At 43.5% G+C, this 24499-nt stretch overlaps 2 protein-coding genes across 4 annotated transcripts in view; one reads left to right on the top strand and one right to left on the bottom strand.

Annotated features, from left to right (window-relative positions):
- LOC134465799 (KN motif and ankyrin repeat domain-containing protein 2-like) overlaps positions 1 to 6814 on the bottom strand; it is a 12511-nt gene extending 5697 nt beyond the window's left edge. For all 3 annotated transcript variants that reach the window (XM_063219675.1, XM_063219676.1, XM_063219677.1), the window contains exons 1-3: positions 6587 to 6814; positions 1938 to 1998; positions 204 to 1781 (exon numbers count right to left, since the gene is read on the bottom strand). In XM_063219675.1, coding sequence (XP_063075745.1) covers positions 204 to 1781; positions 1938 to 1953 — 1594 coding nt within the window. In that variant the 5' untranslated portion in view covers positions 1954 to 1998; positions 6587 to 6814. The remainder of the gene's footprint in view (positions 1 to 203; positions 1782 to 1937; positions 1999 to 6586) is intronic.
- A 9756-nt stretch (positions 6815 to 16570) lies between these two features.
- On the top strand, positions 16571 to 24248 carry LOC134465798 (angiopoietin-related protein 3-like). The gene is made up of 7 exons (XM_063219674.1): positions 16571 to 17125; positions 17889 to 17999; positions 18261 to 18375; positions 18644 to 18757; positions 19065 to 19160; positions 20626 to 20898; positions 23499 to 24248. The coding sequence occupies exons 1-7, from the start codon at positions 16634 to 16636 to the stop codon at positions 23705 to 23707; spliced, it is 1410 nt and encodes a 469-aa protein (XP_063075744.1). The 5' UTR covers positions 16571 to 16633; the 3' UTR covers positions 23708 to 24248.
- Positions 24249 to 24499: the final 251 nt, after the last annotated feature.

Below are 24499 nucleotides of genomic sequence, written 5' to 3'. Positions count from 1 at the left end.
GAGAATCAATGAAGTTCCCTTAACGCTGTAGATGGCGGTAGTGCACGTCTTGTGCAAACACCTCAAAAAGACAGGAAGAGGTAGGGGACAACGCCCCCTTGGGAGACCCAACTTGTGCACACGCTTTTGCATTGAATGGGCGTGTTTTGCGATATCTTGGTTTGATTCAGTATTTTTGAGTAAACCGTATGAGGAGGACCTACCTAATAGCTTGCTGTCCGTGCCACTCCTCTGCCCTGGGCCCACGTATGATGCAAGGCTGTCCACCAGCCTCATCAGCTCCTCCTGGATGCAGGAGGCTCTAGGGGGGAGGTGCTGTCCCGCTGGCACCCCGTCCACTGCCTGACGCCCGCTCAGAAGACACTCCCACTGCTCCTGAAGGAGGGTACGCACTCTGCCCACGTGGTGGCTCACATCCGCAGGTGCATCTGCCTCCTGTCTGCTATCCCCCTCCGCAGCGACTCTCAACTCCTTTGAAGTGCTTTCAGAAACATGCCCGTTTGTTGTCCAACCTTCCTGCTGCTTTGGCTGCTGCTGCTGCTGCTGCTGCTCTGAAATCTCCGTCTTCACCCAGATGTCTGGTGTGCTGCAGCTGAGCTCCTCTATCCTCTCGTCCTTCAGTCGACTCTCTGTCGCCTGGTTCTGCAGCATGGTCTTGGTCGTCTGCAGCTCCGTCTGTGACTGCCGGAGCCTCTGCTCCAGGCTGGCCACCTTCCTCTGCAGCGCCTCCACAGGCTGCTGCTGCTGCTGCTGCTCTGGCCTCGGACTGAGCCCGCTGCCTCGCATGCCTCTGCCTCCGCCTCCGCCTCCGTCTCGCACCGACGACAGCAAGGCCTCGGTCTCCACCTGCACGGACGAGGCGTTGACCTTCTCCTCGAGCCGTTTCAGCTCACGACTCATCCAGTCCTCCTCCTGCTCCTCCTCCAGAGTGCTCGAGCCACGCCCCGAGCTGTGCCCGTTACCCCACTCTGCCGAAATACCCGTGGAAGACCGCTGCTGTGGTTGTTGTTGTTGTTGTCCATTGGTCGCCAGGCCCGGTGGTGGTGTTGTTGATGATGTGGGCGGGTCAGAGTGGAGCCTCATGAGCAGCCTCTCCCGCTCCTCCTGCAGGTTGCAGATCTGGGCCTTCAGCTCCGGGATCACCCGGATCTCCTCCTCCAGCTCGCCCACCCGCTGCAGAGCGCCCGTGAGACGCAGCAGCATCCCGGAATTCACAGGCCCGCCGTGCATGCCATGTCTGCCCGAGTCACTGAATACGTCATCCGAAGAGCCGTTCCCGGGCAGCAGCAGGTGGTCCCTGGACCCGCCGGGGCTGGTCGGATCGTCGTTGGACTCTGAGCGTTTACGCTGTAGGACGGTCGCGGGAAGGCTGGAGGTCCGCAGCAGGTTGGGTCTCACGTAAAGTCCGAGAGGCTGCTCGTCGAAAGCCCTCTCCTCCTCCAGCTGAGCAGTGGTCAGGGCCCTGCTGTGTGGGGTGCTGGGATGCCGGCCGCAGCCGCTGTCTACGGTGCGCGACTTGGGCCACAGGGAGCCAATGGAGCTCCACTGAGAGGCGCCGTGTAAGCGCCCGTAGCCGGGGAGGCTGCGGTTGTGGACCAAGGCACTGGCGCTGGCGGGCCTGTTTCTCCTCTGCACCGGGACCCGCCTGATGGTGTTCCCCTTCTCGATGTCGTCCACATACTTCAGGAAGTCCAAGTCTAGGTGAAAGCCGTAGGGTGTCTCCACGGAGTAGGACGGCAGTCTTTTTGAATTTCCATTCATAGTTGGAGATACGCCATTCACTAAATGGGAGAAATAATACTGTGTCAATCAGAAGTATGATTTATTGTAAAGTATACAAGCATATATTACTGTAAAATATCTATAGTTTTTACTTTAAATGTTTATGTAAATAAGAAAATATATGAGCCAAGTGAAAATGCAAATGGTCACATTACCTGGTTGTTTTTCCATCTTTCCAGGCGTCTGTTAAGTTGCTCCTTGGAGGGTACTTATAACCTGAAAATAATCAAGCCGTAATCAACTTCTGTTTTTCCCATACAGTACACACAACATTTTCATAACTTCCCCCTGACCTTTCCTTTACTCTCTTTTTCTCACAAAACTATTCCGTCTGTCTCAAGAGTACTTTGTTTTTCCTTGTATTTTTTCTTCTATTCTCTGTTTCTCTTGGTATTTCTTCTTCCTCCTGTGTGTCTCCCTCCTCTGCCTCCCTTTTCCTATCTTTGACCACATGCTGCTTGCTGCGGCAGCCACAACCCAAACAATGTCAGCTATGCAATAAACAGGCAAACAGAAAAAGCAACTGGACTCTCTCTGTCTCTGTCTGTCACACCAACAACATCATGCAAGCACGTACGGTACAACAGATGCAATTTGCATGCAAATGTCATATCCTATATAGCACACATATTTTCTCTTTTTCCATCTCAGATTTTCTCTGACAAGTACACAGTGGAAATCTGTTTTCCTGTATATGAAGGTATATTCTCTCTGTGTCCAGATGCAATTCAAGGTTATACGATATGAAATACTTTTTCAGATGGAGGTTACATTCATTGTTGCAGCAGAGTATGAAATATGGGAGTTTCAGTGTCCTGTGTCATTACAAACGCACTGAGCGTGATGTGCCTTGAACCCACAAACTTCTGCTGTTACAGTAATTTTTCACCTCCTGAGAAAGCCGACACACAGCCATGGCCTGGTGGAAATGTAACTCAAAACAGAGTGTCCAGTTCATCCTGAAGTGTTGAGTGGACATATTGTATCGTTTCCGGACTGGGGCCATGTTTGGACCTGAAGCGGTTCCTCTCTCTGACATGAGAGGATCCATATAAATCATACCCATACATCAACACACACACACACACACAAGTACACAAGTACACACACACACGCACACGTGTGCAGTCGTGCACGCATGCACACACACACACACACACACACACACACACACACACACACACACACACACACACACACACACACACACACACACACACACACACACACACAGACAGCACAAGACGTACACACAGTTATACACAGCCAGGTTCCCATGGGTAGCTGCATAGATGAACATATGAAGAGTTCAGATGCAAAACCCCTAACTCCATTTCTGAAGACCTGCACTTCTATATTTTTAGAAAACCCCTTTGTCGGTTTGGTTTACATTCATTGATAATAGTTATATTACAGAAATAAAATGTAAAAATATGCAATTTTGATAGCTTTGTATTAAATAAAAATGAATTAAGATTATTTTCTGAAAAGGCACTTAGGGGGTTTTGCATCTGAACTCTTCATATATAACTGTTTTCATGACAACATTTTGGCATTCCTTTCCTTTCCTCAATACCTCAGGATTTTAATTTAAAAACATCTACCATTTTTAAACAGTCCATAGTGCTGGCATGTGAGAAAAATAACATCAAAAAGATGACTGACACTGAAAACTAACCCTGGATACACAAAAGGCAGCTAGCTAGTCTCTGGATACATGACCCAAGATCTGCGACAGCTTAAAAACAAAGCGTCTTTCTTCCTTCCACCCCTCAGTGTAGATCAGAAGCTGGGTCATTTTTTGATGTCTAGCTTTTCAAAACTCCCAACATCAAATGGGCACTTGTGGCTTGTGGGTTTTGTGTGTATATTTTTTCCTCAGCCAGTTGTTGTTATTCATATGTTATGGAGTCTTAAAGAAGGCCTTATATACCATTCCTGTTTCCCACAGTCTGCTGACATTTTCTCATGGGGGTCACCCAGAGATGCAGCAGTACCCCTTTGACTAGTGTATCTTTCGATCGATCAGATAAACAGCGAAAATATTAAAATAGCAGCGTCCGCTCCAAACGGCTCTGAGACAATGGAAGGAAAAGATCACTTCTTCTGGCCACAGTCCCTCTCCTCGGCTAGCCAAAGGGTCTGAGAGGATGTTTAGCCAGAGCTTTGCTTGGTCCCTCTAACACAGTCCTCACTTCTGTCCTCATAATTATAGCTCAGCCTCTTCTCGTGCAACTATACTTGCTGCGCCCTTTGAAAAAAAAAAATGGCACTCATTAAATACATTTCTTGCCATTGCATTCTTTTGTCCACCACAAATTGAATTTGAACTCATGACAATTTAGAAACTGCTGGCCCTCTCAGAAATAAACTTTAAAAACAGTGCAACCTCTGGGAAAGAATGGCTCATTTAAGCTTGAACTTGCAGTTGGAGAAAGAGGAAAAGAAAGGCAAGGGAGAGGGAAGAGTAAAAAGAAAAAGCAGGCGAAATGGAAAGTGCGAGGGACAACGTGAGAGGGATAGCGGGGGAAAGCGAGAGAGGAGAAGAGAAGAGAAGAGAAGAGGGATGATGGAACATTTGATGCCAGTATTGGCACAAATTGTTCTGTTAGATTTAACCACAAGGATTCTGAAAAGTACAGGCATGTTAAGCTACATGAAGAGATCATCTTAATGCCTGTGGCGCTGAACTCAGCCGCTCAGTGAGTGATTCAGCGCACAGACAGCGCAGCCATAATATTTATATCGATCTCAGATGGCATACATACGCAGACAGATGTACATAGAGACACACAAACACACAGTTGGCTTCATGGTGAGAAAGAGGTATTTTATTCTTCCTGTTTGGCCCTCTTGACCAAGTGTTTTTTTCCAGTGCACAAACTCATTCCTGCTCAATTTGGAGTTGGTTTAAGGACAGCTGCCAACCACTCTCTTGCTCACTTTGTATTTCCTTCTCTCTCTCTCTCACACACACTCTCTCTTTCTCTCCGTCATAAAATCCCCTCCTGACTGTCCACTGGCTTGGGTTTGAAACTGAAGGAGAGACGGGGAGGCAGAGAGAGAGGCAGACTCTTGTTTTCCATGCTAACTACCCTGTCTCTCCCTAAGAGGCATCTCTGGTCATCGGCTCCACCACTGGATGACCACTGTGCATGCTCATTCAGAGCCGTATATCAACTCTGCCATCACTCTTGTTTCTCCGCAGGCTTCCTCCAGGGTCCCCAAGAAAGAAGAGCTCTACCATCCCCTCTCTAACACACACACAGACACACACGCACACCGACACACACACACACACACACACACACACACGCATACACACACACACACGCATACACACACACACACGCATACACACACACACACACACACACACACACACACACACACACACACACACACACACACACACACACACACACACACACACACACACACACACACACACACACACTGCCTTTCTCCCTCTTCTTCTAGTAGTTTCCATTCCCTCTATCCTTTCCCTGCCGCTGTCTTTGTTCATCAACAGCTAAACTTGACAGTCATCTGGGCGATATGCCAAAAGCAGTACTGCACTGTAGGTCATGCATGTGTGCAAGGTACATGCCATGCTGCATGTGAAGTTGTGTTGTTATGCTGCAAGGTATGTTGCTGCTGCTCTCCTGTTACTAGAGCAACATTTGGCCGCTCTCCTCCAGAAACAGAATGCAACACTGCCAAATGGCTTGCAGTGCAGAAAATGCACCTACAAGATAGATAGATAGATAGATAGATAGATAGATAGATAGATAGATAGATAGATAGATAGATAGATAGATAGATAGATAGATAGATAGATAGATAGATAGATAGATAGATAGATAGATAGATAGATAGATACAGGGCTAAATTGACAACAGCCAATCGGCCAAATCCTGGTGAAATTTTAGTTTGGCTGGTAGAAAAGACCAATTTACTAGCCTCTTTGACCTATAAGTGAGTGTGTGTTCCGCTAGTAAGATTACATAATATCTACTGGCCATTTTGACTGGTAATGAAACATGTAAATTTAGTGCCTTGGATTGACAGACAGACAGACAGACAGACAGACAGACAGACAGACAGACAGACAGATAGATAGATAGATAGATAGATAGATAGATAGATAGATAGATAGATAGATAGATAGATAGATAGATAGATAGATAGATAGATAGATAGATAGATAGATAGATAGATAGATAGATAGATAGATCGATCTTAGGACTCAACCAGGTAACAGCAAAATACTCAGTCTACATGTCAGACAAAGTCAAATATGGCTGTGTGTGTGTGTGTGTGTGTGTGCGCGCGTGTGTGCGTGCGCGCGTGTGTGCGTGCCTGTGCGTGCACGCATGTGTGCGCACGTGTGTCAGTCAGTGTCCTTGTATAAGTGTATTTCTATGTGTCCATGAGTTTATGAATGCAATATTGATGGCTCAAAATCAACCAAACTCTAAAGAGTGCTCCTGACTAAGTCTGACTGCTCTCATATTACTTTACCACATTTCCAACTGAGTCCAGTCACTGGTAGGGAAATTGCATCATGGAAAAGAACGAGACGACTTGAGACCAAAAAATGTGCAAAAATAATCAACTTCACTTTTCACTGCTCACTGCAAAAACACAACATACGCACACAAACACACACACACACACACACACACACACACACACACACACACGCACACAAGCACACACACACACACACAAGCTGAAGCCCTCTTGTTCTGGGGCAGGAAGCCTGAAGTCCAAGTTTCCTCTCATGTGGCTTGCTGCTTACCTTAAATACCTCAGGTTTGGCATGACTTCCCCTCCTTTCCTGTTTGCATACGCCTGTCTCCGGCCTCTCTGGTCTCCCTGGTCCAAGTCCCAGCCCTGTCTCCTCTCTGTCTCTGTCTCTGTCTCGCTCGGTCTCACTCTGACACAGGGACAGCAGTTTGACACACCAAGTCGGAGTAGGAGGCAGCCACTGCTCAAGAAAGCACAAGTTAGAAATTCCTCCAGAACATAAAGCAGTGTTATTGTGTGTTGACAATAGGGGAGGGTAGGTGCTGGCTACCATGCCTTCCCCTCTCCATCTCCTGCCCAATGGCAGGCAGTGGGCGTTGCTGCACCGGGGGACTATTCTCGGGTATTGTCCAATCACATCTTAGAGAGGGGTGTGGCCAAAGAAAGCATTTTGGAGGGGCGGTGGTTGAGTGAGTGGTTGTGCTTTGGGGACAGTTCTCATAACATAGCCTTATGGCTGTGAGGGTACCAACAGGGGAGAGGGCCAGCATTTCAAAAGGCTTTCATGAACCCCTGCCACACACGCATGCACGTGTGTGCACATACCCCAGCTTCACACACACACACACACAGAGTCCTGTAACTCTATCCCGTGTTATGCAGGGCCCGACTGTCCTCTGTAATCATGTGAATACCAGAGGGGGCTTTGGGGGATTTTGGACTGTTCAAGTCCCGGGGGACATGCCTCTCATGCTTGGGGTATCTCCTTACCACTCTCCCCCCATCTTGGGCCACCACAATCATCCCCTCATCCACAGCCATCACTGTCCCACACACAGAGGGCCCTCAGGGGCCCCACCCTGCTAAACGTCATCATGTCCAAACCCTCAATGGCATTTATCACCCTTGGTGTGTACAATACTGTTTACTGGAGTGAGTTTTTATGAATTCACAACAAATGTCTCTATGTATGCAATTATCTTGTGCTTTCCTTGCTTGTAAGATATATAGGTTATTTCATGTGAAATCAGACACGTTTGAGCCCAAACGACACATTTTAATAAAATTAGTTTGCCTTTTCAGCGGCAAGGCAGAACCTCACACCTCTATTTGCATGGATCTGGCACTAACATTAAGGGCGAAATGGACTAAGAAAGTTTTAATTGAGGGTAGGACACTACAACCTGGTTCTCATGCAGATGGATGTTACCAAATGGTGAGACGCACAATCCAGAGCAGGGAGAATAAGATGGAGTACTGAGGACTATGTCAGTATAAAACCCGTTTTGTAGGAAAAGACACCATTTTCTCTGACTCTATTTTAAAAAGCAACACAACGGATTCTATCTAATGCATTAAGTGAGTTTGGAGTTTGGAGTAGAATAGCTAAAATCCAACACTTTCTTTTTCTTTTTTTTCAGGACAATTGTGTCTTCTGTGTACTGTATAATGTGGTAATTACAAGCAGTTACTGAATTGATGTTGATGGTCGGAGTGTTAAAGCTGGGAATGTTCAGTTTATAATAAATCCTTAAATCTGGTGTTTGTTTGAGGTCATCACAACCACAGGCATTTGTTTATTGTGGCTTTCTTGAACAAATGAGAAATGTTAACATGTTTGAGAGTTATAACTTCCTCTGCTGGATCTGAAAAGTGTGGTTGTTTTCATTACTATGAAAACCTGTGGAAACTGGATGAGGATGAGTCCTCTCTTCAGGCTACCTGTGGGTTGCATGCCCTTGATGTAGGCTACAGCTCATGCACGCACAAAGGGATATGTTCCCTTAAAATGCAGAGTTGTGTAAAGTATGAGAATATTTAGGCCTACTGTTACAGGTGTAGTTACAGCACTAGTAGTATGATAGTACATAGTTGCTTGCTTGCAACCTTGTAATGTCATTCAGTTGTTGTAATTACATGTAGTTCCGTAGGCCTATGCCTACAGGCCTAAATCTCTGATTGCCCACAAGCTCAATTAATATCAATATCATAAAAGAAATATTCAGCTAGAGGTTCTAAAGTTACAATGGGAAGCTTGGTTACTAGTCACGCACACAGCACCCAGTTAATTAGTTCACACATATTTTCAGTATACTCAGATCAGATGGGTAACAGCGATGTGTTCTGAACCAACCACTGGGTTGATTGAACATCCAGGGCCAGATGTTCAGTGCTACGTCACATCGAATTGACCGCCAATTGCCACAATCACAAGTGCATAGAGAGGGAAGAGCTGTTAGCCGCTAATTGAAATAACGAGCAACAAGATCAAACTTTTAAAGTGACACGCAAGTGGACACCAGCTGTTTTTATATTAAAGGTCAGTAAATGCATATGTGCCAACTGCCAATTGGTGTGTGCCACTTAAGTACAAGCCGCATAGGCTACTGAGTAGCCTACTGCTTTTAGCTGTGCAAAAGTTGGCGTTAAAAAGCAACGCACACGTACATACACCATTATTTCCAAAGCTTTGCGTTTCTTTTCATCATGGCCCATGCATTCAAAAACAACGTGAGAAAAACTTGCACTGAAGCAAAGTCGGGTCTAACTGATAGCCTAATAACGATATCGAACATAGTGCCTGAATGAATGAATGGTGGTGCATGCGATGCAATATGTGCAAAAAGTACCTCTTAACAGTTGTAGATAGGTCTAATCCTTGGTAGCATAGCTAAGATTGTTTCACAGACTGTCGGTCAAGTCCTGCATTTCCAGCCCTTTTCCTACCATCCAGGACAATCACCAGCTGATGTTGAACTGTTGCTAATGGCCTCCATCAAGTCAACTGGACTACTACCAGATTGTTCTAAAGGGGCTGTCGTTTACGTGGCGCTATTCCGACATGTCGCTATTCCGACATTGATGTCTATTGTCGGAATACCGGCGCGAGTTATGCAATTTCTTTGGTTTGTGCTACGTTGCTCAGCTTTTACTAAGTTTAGGGAGAGTGCATACAGTTACCCTAACCCTAACCCTAACCCTGACCCTAACCCTAACCCTAACCCTAACCTTACGGTATGTCGGCTGTCGGAATAGCGGTATGTCGGAATAGCGGTATGTCGGAATAGCGATTGCCCCCCGGGGCTGTCAGTGCTACTACCTGCCGTAGGCTATAACCGCGGCACAATTGGCCTACTTATTTATTCTATTATGTTATATTCTATTTCGACGAAAGCTTTTCAGGTGTCGCAGAAGCAAGAAAATTGACGCACTGACCGTGTTCAGTAAGATGGACATCATGCACGCCAGATAGATCAACTTTGTCGGCACTCATGTCCCTTTTCTGGGTTTAGTGGCCCTTGACCTCTAACAGATCCACAGATTGCACACCTCCTTTGTAGAGTGACCAGTTTCTTTTTACAGTTTTTCTCGATTGGTTTGGCTAATTTCTTGAATCCGAGATGACACTTCTATAAATTTTGGGTCATTTAGCTAAACATTCTTACACTTCTGCACAACAGTTCAGATAACTAGCAAAATGTCATATACCTCCCAAAACAGCTAATTCTTGCATCAGCACTAAACCTTGTCCCACATAAATAGTCAGTACCATAAAAATGGCATATATCCTTCTCAATTGGTTTGGCTCATTTGCATTCATTTAGTCATTCTGTCAAAATAAACTGGATGGTTCAGCATAACGCCATGGATCCTCATCACTTGCTCATATCACTCCAAAAACAGTTTACCCGTATGTCGAAACTAAATTCCTTCCACAGAATGCCGTTTGAAAAAATGTCAAGAAATTAGCCAAATAACAGAGGAAATACTAGTATACATGTATTAGTATACACGGTTGTAAAATTATTTTCTACAAACTAGTAAAGTTACAATACCATCTGGCCTGTTGAACACTGTCATGAATTTACCGTTTACAGTAAAAAAAAATCTTAAAATATTATGTCCTTGACTGTTTTGACAATTGTGTAGACTACTTTGCATATGATGACTCACACAATGAAATCATGCTGACATGTTTTGGAGAGGGCAACCATTAGACTGAGAATTGTCAAATTCGTTTAGATAAGACAGGTCAATTTATTTGGAAAATGTGCTAAATGTATGCTCAATGTGTCAACTGTAGGATACTTGTATATGGCCATCTGCCGAGATGTACTAAACATTTGAGACATGTACAAAGCATTTGAAATTTGATGAAAAACAATGAAAAATGCCATTCTGTTGTGGGAAATTGTAAGTTGGTTTGGAGATTTGTCCGTGTTGTTTTGAGAATGTCATCTCAGTTTTGAGAAATTAGCCAAACCAATCGAGAAAAACTGTAACACAATGTTGTCGTGGACCACTACAACAATGTGTTAAAAGGAAACTAGCAATGTTATTTAATTATGCTGTGCCCTCATTTCAAGTCATTGCTCTGACATTATATAATGTAGTTAGTGGATAGCTGAACATCCAAGAGTCAAGTAGATTCTGGCACAGTGCCTCCTGCCCTGTAAGTCGCCTGGGGCCTCTGGTGACCTGAAGGTCAAAGACCTCAGCGTAGCTTGATAATTCATTTACATGGTACCAATTAGTTCATGAGGGGACACATTTTGCCAGTGGTTTGCTATTCTGTCTCATGTACAATTGAATTATGTCATAAAATTAAGTCTGGTCTGTACGGGAAACAAGGCGTCAATGCTATTTCAGAGTGGGATGTTAGTGTGGTATTGGCCCGCCGCCCTATAGGCCAGAATTTATAGGCAACTTTACAGCTTTCTGTAATTTGCAGCCGGCAGCATGCATACTCACAATCATGAAAACATTTCAATTCAATTTGGGAAATCAGAATTAGGGAATACATTAAAGAAATACATAATTTTAATGTATGTCTGTGTGTGTTTTTTAATCTATTAATTTGTTTTATATATTTATTTTGCTTTGCCCAACATCACTGCATCATACCTTACAACGCCTGAACGGGGCGGTACAGCCCCCCAGGGATCGTTGGAGAGCACTAGGGGGCGCGTTGAGAAGGATACAGCTGAGATGGGGCGATGCTTAGTTGCCATTGGGGGCATTAGTCCATTTATTTTTTTAATCCTAAGGGGGCGTTCTCAATCTTATGATGGTGTCAAGGGGGCGTTGGAAGGCTTGCGATAAGGCCAAGGGGGCGTTCCTTCAAAAAAGGTTAAGAACCCCTGCCCTACATGTTTAGTTTAGTTTAGTTTATTTAGTTTAGTTCAACAGGGACCATGCACAATACACATTGATTACAGAAGTAAAAAGATGGCTTGTGCCAGATTATAGCTATATAGCTAATTTCCATCTGCAGTCCCTGGACAGGTAAAACAAATATTAAAATACAATAACATAGACAAGATATAAACAAGTAAGCACATCCATAGGCCATAGGTCAAACCCACACACACACACACACACACACACACACACACACACACACACACACACACACACACACACACACACACACTAAAATGGCATACAGTGCGAGTCATATTTTTAAAAAACATATGATTAATGTTGACAAGACTGGTTGGTTAATATCCATTTTTTCACACCCCTTGAGAAGGCCTGATAATCAGTAATACTTTTTAGGTTACTGGGTAGACCATTCCATGTTTTAGTTGCCCTGAAGGAGAAGGCTGACTGAGCAAAAGCAGTTCGTCGGATTGGGAGACTACAATCACCCCTAATGGTGGATCTTGACGTTCTGCTCATCAATTCAGAGCAGGGTTGAACAAATGTTCTTAGGGGTGGGGGTGCTGCATTGTGAATAATTTTATGGATTAGCCGCAGATCAGAAAATTGTATGATGTTTTCAAGGCTGAGCATATTATACTTGCTCAGTATAGGACAATGGTGGTACTGAAAAGATCTTCTATCTAGGACCTTCAGGGCCTGCTTGTATAGTGAATCAATGGATTTTAAGACAGTCTTGTTGGCCTGGGACCAGCTTGATAAACAATAATGCAGGTGGGACATGATCATAGCATTGACATAAGTCACAGCAGCATCAATACTCAGAGAGTTACGGATATGTCTAAAATTTGATATGCTATACTTTACAGTATTACCCAGCTTTTTTATGTTTTTCTTAAAAATAAGAGTAGAATCTAAGGTCACACCTAAATATTTAAACTCATCAACATTATTTAGCTTTGTTCCATCAACATATATGTCTGGAACAACATTTAGTTTAAATCTATTGTGAAAATACATTGTGACAGTTTTGTTGGTATTTAGTGTGAGACAGGAGGTTTTTAACCACATTGAGACCTTAGTTAGTGTTTGAGTCAATTTGCTGGCCACCTGTACCGGATCTTTGCCGTGTGTAAATAATACAGTGTCGTCAGCATACATCAGTATCTCCACACCCTCACATACAGATGGAAGATCATTTATGTAAGTGCTGAACAACAAAGGTCCCAATATGGAACCTTGTGGCACCCCCATAGAGCATGCTTTTAAGGAAGATATTTTATCATTTATCTTAACACATTGGGCCCTATTTAATAGATAGGACTCTATCCAGTTTAGTACACCTGGAGCCAGCTGAAAGCACGCCAACTTTGAGAGGAGTACTGGATGATTGACTGTGTCAAAAGCCTTGCGAAGGTCTAAGAACACAGCACCCACCACTCCTCCATTATCAAGATTTGCCTTGATGTGTTCTATAAAATAGCAGCATGCAGTGTCGGTTGAGTGGTTGGCTCTAAAACCAAACTGCATGGGGTGCATGAGTTTTTTTGTGTTTAAATGCTCCACAAGCTGTTCAGCAACTGTTTTTTCTATTATTTTCGAAATGGCCGGCAATATACTAATGGGTCTATAATTAGTGACATCCTGTTTGTCCCCAGCTTTAAAGATAGGAGTCACTATAGCTGTTTTTAGTACATTAGGAAAATAATTTTCCTCCAAGGACTTGTTTACTATATGAGCTATGGGAGTAGTTAAGACATCTTTAAATTTCTTTAGGAGAAAGGTGTCCATGCCCCAGATGTCTTTAGCTTTGGAGGTGGATATAGTTGATAAAATTTTATTTATTTTTACTTCATCTATAATATTAAAATCCAAGACCGAGATTGCACAATTTTGAACACAGAATTGAGATCTGTCTAGATTGGTTGACGGACAAGCAGCTGATGTGCTGCCACCCAATTCTAAAACAGAGTTAATAAAATAATCATTAAAACTATTTGCAATTATTAGACTATCATTTTGCAATGTGTCATTTATTTTAANACTAAGGGGTACAGTCTCTTTGCGTTCTTTTCCTGAGAGTTGATCAATAGTTCTCCATAATAACTTTGAGTTACCTTTTGCTTGTTTTATAATATCAAGAAAGTAGTTTGCTCTGGCCTTCCTAAATTCTGATGTGGCCTTGTTCCTAAGGCCTGTGTATAACAGGCGATCCGTAACTAGACCAGACTTAAGTGATTTTTTCAGGGCTGCATCCCTTTGCTTAATAAGTTTTAATAACAAGTTGTTAAACCAGGGCAGTGTTTGCTTTCTCTGTCTGCGAGGAATGTTTTTGGTGTATTTGGATAATAGACCTTTGATGGTATCCAGTAGGTCATTGCATGCTTGTTCACAATTCTTATCCTTTACAACATTACCCCAATGTGTTTCCTTAAAGTCTGTTTCTAGGTGCTGCATTTGTGACTTGGGAATGAGTGAGATATATTGTTTTCCTTCTGGTGTGTTGTTCCTGAATCTTTTTTTGGAGAGCTGCCTTGCTACTAGAGTAAGATTATGGTCTGATAGCCCAGTGACTAGATTATATGTTTTTGATATGCGTTCCCTTTTATTTGAAAATATCAAATCCAGTAGTGTCTTTGAAGACTGTGTGATCCTCGTTGGATTTTCTATCAACTGGGTTAAGTGAAATTTACATGCAATATTTTTTAGTTTTTTCCTTCTTGTTTTGTCTAGCCAGTTTAAATGTTGAGCAAAAGTGCTGTCGGCTTCCCTGTGTACACCAACTGACCACAGCAAGCAGCACAGACTACAGTGCAGAACTTGCTGCATACCTTGTTTGAAAAGGCCTCACAGCCAGCTACATATTGCAAGACCATAATAGGATCTACAATAAGTAGTAGTCAAATGAAGCACCAGGCAGGGCTGCAGGCGCTGTTGCCCTCTCCTGTGCTGTCCTTTCCACACACACACCCCTCCTCCCGGCGGCCCCTGAGGTCAGCCTGAGATCAGGTCTGCGTCAGTGTTTGCCTTGCCCAAACTAGACCACACTAGGAAAAAGTTAACATCTAACAAATGCCGTGCTTAACTGCGCCAAACGAGCTCTTAGTGACCTTGAACACTGTAGATTCACTGACTGACCTTGATAATGTGTTAAGCAAAAATAAATAAAGTATTATCAAGTAAAAAATGCAATTCTCAACCAAAACAATCAAACAGACAACTATTGCAATTGCTTAATCTAGCATCGTACCTGAAAGTCAAATAAAACATTTATCAAAACAGGAAAAAGTCATTGATCAATGATCACCCCTGCTGAGTCATGTCTGATGCTATGAGGAATTTCCTTTGTGTGGCCATTTAGAAAAAAAGATGATAATGATTAAACGACATCAGATTTCAAAACATTTACATGTGCTGGGAGGTCACATTGACACATCAGTTGTTCTGCTGATGATGAGCATATGGTTAAATGCCTCTTGTGTCTTGTATTGGGGCTAACTGGAAGGATTTACTGTAAATGGTTAACAACAAGTTAAAGCAAACAAAAAATAACAACAAAAACATTAATTTACTAATTAATTTACTCCCTCACATTTTTCTTTTTCTTTTTTTCTAGACTATAGCAATGACTCAAGGAAAAATATGTAATTATGTTAAATTATATATATGATGTGAAGTTCTGTATGTTTCATGGTTAATACACTACAGTCATACATTGTTTTATTTCTTTAAACTAAAAAAATATCTTGCTACCTTTTACCAAACCACTGTCTCCAGTTGGCCTGGTTGATTAAAATGTAAACACACCAGTACAAGTAGTGCAGCCAGCATCCTGTGAGGCATGAAAATATTTGCCAAAATCTTTAACCCCCCCTGTATGCCTGCGGCCACGTAAACATGACCCATTTACCCAGACCACACTCACTCTCTACGTCAGGGTTTCCCAAACTGGGGTGCGTGCACCTCTGAGGGTGCACGCCGGCCTGCCATAAGGTTGTGCGCGAGTTAAATAGAGCAATGGTGGATATGTGAGATTTTATCCAGCATTAATGAACATTAAGTAGTGTTTAATTGTATGGTGAATTGTATGCTGGAAGAGTCCATCTGAAGTGTAGTTTAACTCCTAGACTATTGGAAAAGAGGATTCCCCAAATCGACTGTGCATGATGTGCATTGAATACTTGTGGCCATCAGCACGCCAAAATATTCGCTTAGGGGGTGCACGAGCCACATTAAAATGTACAAGGGGGTGCGCAGGGGAAAAAGTTTGGGAACCACTGCTCTACGTGATAGAAAACTTGACTCTGAATAACCTCAACTTTCACGTTCATGTAGCATTGTAAACTACAGATGTCTTTCCAAATTGTTTTTTTGTGAGTCAGCTGATGTGTAATTATATAACTGCTATGTAGACATGTTATTACAGCTGGCTGTTTCTCCTGGAAAACAGTTCAGTCCAGTTAGAGAATATATTTGAAAACATTCCCCCCCCCAGTAAATGAAAGTCCATGTCTCCAAACCTGAATTGAGACAGAAATAAATGTTTTGAGTTATAGCCTATGTTACTTGCTGTTCAAAATGCTTTGATCTGATATCACCTTTATATTTTTTTTGTCTTAAACGCTTCATTGCGGCAGCTGTTCACAACAGGCTGTATTAGATCTGAAGAGATAACGGGGTCAGGGCTAGGTTGGTAGTGGCCTTCCCTGAACCCGCTGTTTGCACAGTGAGGATCAAGTGGTGGATGTGAGAGCCACTAAAGTTCAAACTGAGTGACTATTGCTTAATGATCAACCCCCACCCTCACCCCGTGAAGCAGGTGCTATATAAGCTGCCACGCCACTGACTTGAGTCGTCTTTTCTTTTAGAGACGACAAAGGAGCCAGGGGCCAGGCGGACGGACAGGACACCACAGAACAACAGAACAACAAGAAACATGAAGCTGACACTTCTGCTGGTGTTCGTCGCCGCCGCCGTGGCTCACGGCTTCCCAGCAAGCAGCAGCAGCAGCGATGGGAAGCAATCAGAATCCCGTTCCCCCTTCGCCCCGCTGGACGACGTCCGCCTGCTTGCCAGTGGCCTCCTCCAGCTCGGCCACAGCCTGAAGGACTTTGTTCAGAAGACCAAGGGCCAGATCAACGACATCTTCCAGAAGCTGAACGTGTTCGACAGCTCCTTCTACCAGCTGGCCACCCTAGCCAGCGAGATCAAGGAGGAGGAGGAGCAGCTCAAGCAAACCACCGTCGTGTTGAAGGCAAACAACGAGGAGATCAAGACCCTCTCCCATGAGATCAGCACCAAAGTGGAGGACATCATACAGGAGCGCGGCAAACTGCGGAGCCAGATGGACGTGCTCGAGGAGAAGATGAGTGGCCTGTCCCAGGGCCTGCTCTCCTCCGACCAGCTCACAGAGATCTCAGCTCTCAAGGTGAGCCTTCTGAAACTGTGCTGTGAGTGTGAGGCTGAGCTGACAGACAGCCTTGCCCCACCGCAGAGCATACCTGTCAGCATATTTTTGTTGTGTAAAAAGAGCTATTTGTGAGCACAGCCAAGGTCTAAAAGCAATGATTCTCTAAGTTCTGCCTTTTATCCATCTGCTGCAAGCAATGCTCTAAGTCTGCTTTATCCTTACTTCTGTTGTATTGCTCACACTACCCTTGACCTGTCAGTGCCCGAGGTCTGAGCTATTCTAAAGGGGGCAGAATTTGTTTACATTCAAAATTTTCTTAACATAGGCCTACTCCAAATATTATCCCAAAAGGTATCGCCGTTTGTTAGTTGTCTACTGATGTTGCACCTTATGGATGTTATTGGGAATAAATTAAGATGTTTTTTTGAAATATAAACATACACCTGCCTCCATTACAATGACCAGGATCTCGGAAAAGGCTGAAAAAAATATTGTCAGTTACTGACAAGTTCAGGGTACTGTGAGCATTACAACTGCATGTTGAAATTTGCAGAGGTTACCCTTTAACCGTCTTCTATAAGTAATGTTACAGAGATGTGAGCTCCCTTATTATGTGGAAAACTCGAAGGAACTTGCTGATCTTTTCGTGGAAGAAGATAAACTGCGAGCTTGGCATTTCTGGGCTTTTTTTTGACAGAAATGAATGCAATGTAGAGAATATTCCAGAAGTAGAAAAGAATGAGAACTTAGAGACAATAAGTGGCGATGTGTCTCCTTGCAGGAAGTGATTCACACCCAGGAGAGAAGCATCACAGATCTTTTGAATGCAGTGAGGGAGCAAAGCGAACAGCTCAACCTTCAAAGGACCCAGATCAAGAGCTTGGAGAAGAAGGTATCGTCTTCTTCTAACAACGTCACCCATTCATAAACAATGCATCCAGACAAGATTATCAAGAAAAGGAAGAGGGCATAGTCAAAGCATTATTAAATGATACCTGACATACAGTGGATAATTAAAAATCAGTATTTTACTTTGTAAGCTCTTACTCTTTGACTTTGAATTCTTAACTCACTGTCTTTGATCATGCTTTCTGTAATGTACTCTTGTGCTGTTAGCAGAGGAATAATCATGTAGTTCTCATGTCCCTGCCAGATCAGTGACAGCTCCTTCCAGGAGACTTCTCTTAGGTGGGTGTGGAATATAGAGAATCCCAGCGTCTCAGGCTACTTGACGGACAACTCCACTAATGACGGCTCCCTGGGGGATGGTGTGTACCAGTCTATTGTTTACAGTTTTTCTTTTGAAAAGTTGTTTGCCTAGTACATTATTAATGTCTGCAATACATTTTCATATTTATTACTACATATGATATCTTACGATGCTCTTACAGCGCTCTGCCTCTCCAGAATAAACTGTATTTTATTGTTAATGCCACCAGCGTAGTGAACTTGTGGGGCGAGCAAGGGGCCAGTTTATGTGTAAACAACATCCAGCTCTGACTGTTTTATTCTCTGTCTGGCCATGACTTACGACAGGTCTCCCAATGCACTGTGGTGATGTGTATGCAAAAGGCCTCAGGAAGAGTGGGCTATACCCCATCCAGCCAGCCCAGTCTCAACCCTTCATAGTCTACTGTGATATCACAACTGGTAAGAGAGAAACAGATACACAACATGCTTTATGCAATTAACATGTCAGAAAATTGGTCAGTTATATTACGTATATTAGTAGTAAAAGTTAATGTGCTGATTATGTTTGAATATATGTGTGGAGATTTTGAAATGAGAGCAATAAACCTTTCACTAGGACTTTTTGTTATAAACTTTTTGACAGCAATTTATTATGTTTGTATGAGGTGTCTGTCAAAATTAGGCTTAAATGTCAAATTAAATGACATTCACCGAATTGATACATTTGAAACTATAACTGCAAATTGATGCTTAAATTTGTCTGTAGATGGGGCCTCTACAGTCATCCAGCGCAGGCAGGACGGCTCTCTGGATTTTGACCAAACCTGGAAAACCTACGAGGACGGATTTGGGAACTTCAAAGGTGAGCTAAATTGGTAGAGCTCACTTGTGTTTGTGTAACTCCCCCTTAAAGATCGCCTCTCAACGTAATTTAATTAATATTGCCGTGTTCCCAATTGTTATTGAATGTGTTACGCGTTGGTCCTGTTTTAAAAAACGTTCTGGTTGCTTTGTTTCAAGACGTTTTTGCAAGCTGGCAAGGTGGCTTGTGGAGAAACGAGAGAGTGTTCCGTGTTTCTCGTGGAAATGCGTCTCTGATTGGCTCACTCCTCCTGCTCTCAAAGAAACGCGTCTCTGATTGGCTCAGTCCTCCAGCCTTGGGAGAGAATGTAAAGGGAAACAGAGTCGCCACTTCCCCGGATGGTACTGCACTATAGGGGCGCCAACGGAGGCGTGCAGGCTCCATTCAGGGCTGTGCTCTTTCGACAGCGACCCCTAGGCGAGCTGTAGGCACGGAGCAACCGGAGTGAGCAGGCTTTATGTATGAGGCTTTGTGCTGTGTGTGTACCTGAGAGTAGCAACCAGCTGATAGCTAAGCTAAGCTATGTTTCGGACCACCAGACGTTGCTTGTTTTGAAAACAAGCAGAAAAAAATTACTCGACATGTTTTTAGATAAATGGGTCGATATAAACCTTTGTGGGCAACGCCTTCTTTCGACGTGACGAAACACAGACAGGCTTTCGTGATTCGCTCGTTTCTCTGCATTATTGATGTAAATTGGGAAACACCGGGAAACACAGCCAGGAGAGTTGACGCACCGCTATGAGAGCCTTGCAAGTGAGTTTAACTTGGGGTGACCGTCCGATCTTCGAAAGGAGTGAGTAAAACTGAGTTTTATCGGAAGTTGGCCTTTAAAATGAATTCTCTGGCAGCTTTGCTAGTACAGTCTAGTGTCTGTTTTAAGATTATTCATGTTCAAGTATCGGTTGCATGTGTTTGCATTCCTTCCATACTCTTAAAGGGACACTGTGTGAGATTTTTAGTTGTTTATTTCCAGAATTCATGCTGGCCATTCACTAATGTTACCTTTTTCATGAATACTTACCACCACCATCAAATTCTAAGTATTCATTATGACTGGAAAAATTGCACTTTTCATACATGATGGATCTTCTCCATGGTCCTCCATTTTGAATTTCCAAAAATAGCAATTTTTAGCTAGCCTGGGAACTCCCATACTTTCATGTAAAGATCTGATTTGGCAATAGGCAGCCCAGTTCCAATGAGCAGCATAGTTGCAGTACCTTTTTTGACAATTTCCTGCACAGTGTACCTTTAAAAAGACCTCTTTTTTCATTATGTCTTACGCCTTACACAAACCTGTAGTGTGGTTATTCACACAAAAATATTTTACACTTCAAATAAACAAAACATACTTCACATGTCACATGTGAAATTAAAACCCCAGTCATGTACGTTTGCAACCACATATATGCCAGAATTGATTTGCTGAGCCAACCAGTGTTCTACCATCATCTGTCCATAGGAGAGTTCTGGCTGGGGCTGAAAAAGATCTATGCCATCGCCCAACACAATGACACCATTGTGCGAATTCAGGCAGAGGACTCGAAGCAGGGGAAGCATGTGGTGGAGTACAACCTGATGATTGAAGACGCTAGCTCAGACTACGCCATCCACCTCCGCTCCACAGACTCCGACCAGCTTCACCCCGTGGGAAACAAAAGTGCCATCAGGTTCTCCACCAAGGACCACTTAAACGATGAAAACCAGGACCCCAGTTGTGCCAATGACTACACAGGTGAGAGGATGGGTAGGCTGGCTTTGAACAGCATGACATTAGCTTTTTTTTTGGCATACACCCAACATGCAATAGATTAATACTTCTGGATAGAGATGGGGTATCGGTATGTGCAGTGTTTCCCATACATTAAGGAAACTATGGCGCACCGCCATAGTTTAAATTTGGCCGCCATAGTTTCGAAAATGTAAAAAAAAAAAAAAAACTTTTTTTTTTTAAGCGATTTCCGTTTTCTATTAAACGATTTGAAAAACGATTTCCTTCGCATTTTCCTCCTGGAGTAAATACATCCTATAGAGAAAACCATGAGTGCTTGAAAGACAGAGGGATCAAAAGCCTAGTCAAGTTGTTGTGGTTAACTCGGGTTTGGGAGCAATAAAAAACCTTGAGAGAAGGGACAGTTGGGATGAGTTTACTGACACTCCCCAGGCTTTGTTTTACAGTTAGGCAACAGGCCTTCATTGACACAGCAGAGGAGACATTGGGCTGCATATAGAAATTAATGTGTAACGAATGTGTATAGACATAAATGTGTAATATGTTGTTCAGCCCTTTTACCCTTTTATGGGAGGAATTTTGAAAAACTGGCCCTGTGACCAGCACCCCTCATGTAGAATGTCTACGCTTATGTGTGTTGGGGAAAAGGTATAGCCTACTCTCTTAGACCATTTTTGTCCGTTAACAATTCCACAGTGCTCCTAAATTCTTATCTGTGCTCCTATTTTTGTTTTTGTACGCCACGTGAACGCCCCCCCAACAAAAAAAACCCCGCTGCCCCCATAGTCTCCAAAAATTCTGTGGGAAACACTGGGTATGGGTGTATCCGAATGGGGTTAAGATATCAACATAATTCAGAGATCGGATCGGATCGGTATATTCCCAAAGTTTTTACTTGTTACTTTTTACTTTTTAATTGGTTTCCTGTTCTTCTGACTTCCTTTTCTGACCAAATAGTCTACTTGGGCCTACCTCAAGTTGAAATCCATGCATGTATGTGGTTTTGGTATTGGATCGGAGTAGTATCGGTATCGGCAGATATCCAAATTTAGATATCGGGATTGGATCGGAAGTGAAAAAATGTGTATGTATCGGTGCATCACTACTTTCTTTAGTGGTTTGTGGGAAATGTTTGGAAATTTGTGTGAGAGAGTGGTTTGCATACTGATAACAAGCTCCAAAAAACATAATTGTTCAACAAACAGCAACGCTTCAATCCACGAGTGGCGTCTTCCTCAGGAATTCCCCACCGTGAAAACAAAATAATCACAAAACAAAGTTTGAATGTTAACATCATAAGAGTCAGTGATCAGGGGAAATAAAACAGAAAATGCATTCTCCCTAATCTCATTAATGGTTAATGTCTGTAAAAGAAGGTTGTGAAGGAAAACATAGTATATTGGTACAGCAGTCTAGTGGTCAGTGAGACTTGCCCATTAATCTTCCAACTGTGTGTCCTAAAACAGTGGTTCTTAACCTTTTTTCTTAAAGCACCCCCTTACCTCTGTACAAGACAAGCCGCGCACCCCAAACCCAAACTTCTACACCTGTATACGCACAAAAAAAAAGATTAAAGTCAATAATTACAATTAATCTTGCTTAAAAACATTTACCAATACCTTAATGACTTTACATGGGGACCAAAAATGTTTTCATTTGGTTTAATTTGGCCTTATTATTTGTTTGCTAGCAGCATTTTGGTCACAACCTCAACACAAACAAAATTCTGTGCACCCCCTGGAATCTCTGGCGCACCCCCAGGGGGTGCCCGCACCCCTGGTTGGGAAACACTGTCCTAAAAGACTAAGGCTAAAACACCAGAGTCCAGAGAGATGAAAGGTTTCATTGATCTCCATGTTTGGCTTACAGATCCATATCTCATTTCACACGCATGTTTCCCTTTGCCAACCCTTACCCTACATTCATCACTATACTGTATACAAAAACACAGATATAGGGGTGTTACACTGCACCTATACTGTTGTGGCGTCACTGTATTGACTGCAATGCATACATTGCATAACAGTGTACGTATTTGTGTGTGTGTGTGTGTGCGTGCGTGTGTGTGTGTGTGTGTGTGTGCGTGTGTGTGCGTGTTATTGCGATTTCTAGGGGCATTTACGTAATCACAGGCTTGACTGCATAGTTTGTACACACACAACTATTTTGGAAACATCATGTTCCACCCTTCATATAACAGTGCCAGAGAGCACTTGGAAATTCAGTGCACTGACAAAGCAGCGGCTTTATTGGCATCCCGTAAACAGCAGTAGCAGGCGGCAGACAGGAGTCTCGGGGGACTGTGGCCAGAGAGTGTGCAGGAGGCTGTGGGTCCGACTGCTCATATTGGAATGTCTTCTTCTTGGGGGCGCTGTGGCGCAGCGCGCTCAGCCTCCCACGTTTGGGCTTTCATGCCCATGTGGACCCCGGTTCAAGTCCAGCCGGGTCTTTTCCCAGCCCTACCCCGTCTCTCTCTCACAACCGTTTCCTGTCTCCTCTCATACTGTCCTGTCATAATAAAGGCCAAAAGCCCCCAAAAGAACATATTCAAATAAAAAGAGAGAATGTCTTCTTCTTATCGTATGCTTGTGCTGTCTCCGCAGGGGGTTGGTGGTTCAGCTCTTGTGGCGACATCAATCTGAACGGGAGGCACACGCTCAGCAGGCCACGAGGACGCACCGAGCGCAGAAAGGGAACGTCGCACACCAAGAGCCACGGCTGGAGCGCCTTCGCACTCAGGTCCTCACAAATCACAATACGGCACGCGACAACAACCAACACACACGGCCCCTCGCATGGGACGCCCAAATAAGCAGATCCTCTCCGTGTTTTGGCCACTTTTACCACCTAATGTTTCGTCATGGACTGTCTGGCAGAAGAGGAAGCTAAACTATGTAACTGTAATATGCCATCAGAGGTTTTCAGTTTGTACTGTGACTGTATGTTGTAGCTACATTGTGTTTGGACTCAAGCAAATATTCACATGGTAGAAATGTCAAATACAGTATGTTGCTGGTTGTTGTTAAAAAAGTTCATATTTTGCCGCAACTTGTGGATTATGCTGAACATAAGGAAGAGAGAGCACCATGCTTGCACATATTAGAGTTTATCGTTCATCACTAACGTTTATGGAGGTCAGAATTGTAGAGCAAGGGCCTGAGAACTATAGGCTCCACAAACATGTAGTCAGTCAATCAGTCAGTCAGTCAGTCAGTCAGTCACATTTTTTCACAATACAGTTACATTTTTCACTGAGTCACATTGACTTTAATAATACACACTCATATTGTATATGTTTTGTAGCGTGCCATTTGTATTGAGATTGGAAATAAACAGTATTTTTTTTAAACGAATACATGGAAACGTGCATCTCTACTTGTTTATTTTTATCTGCGCAATAGTCGGTATTGGGACATTGGGAGGTGAAAGAGAGTACAGTAACATCAACGAGCGCGGCGGCGCTCACATGTGCACACACACATACACACACACACACACACACACACACACACACACACACACACACACACACACACACACACACACACACACACACACACACACACACAATGAATCATCACATTCAGGGGGTGGTTGGTGGTTG

Source organism: Engraulis encrasicolus, chromosome 16 (assembly GCF_034702125.1).
Source record: "Engraulis encrasicolus isolate BLACKSEA-1 chromosome 16, IST_EnEncr_1.0, whole genome shotgun sequence".
Taxonomy (NCBI): domain Eukaryota; kingdom Metazoa; phylum Chordata; class Actinopteri; order Clupeiformes; family Engraulidae; genus Engraulis; species Engraulis encrasicolus.
Note: the sequence above shows the minus strand (reverse complement) of the source record. Positions and strands in the feature narration are given on the sequence as shown.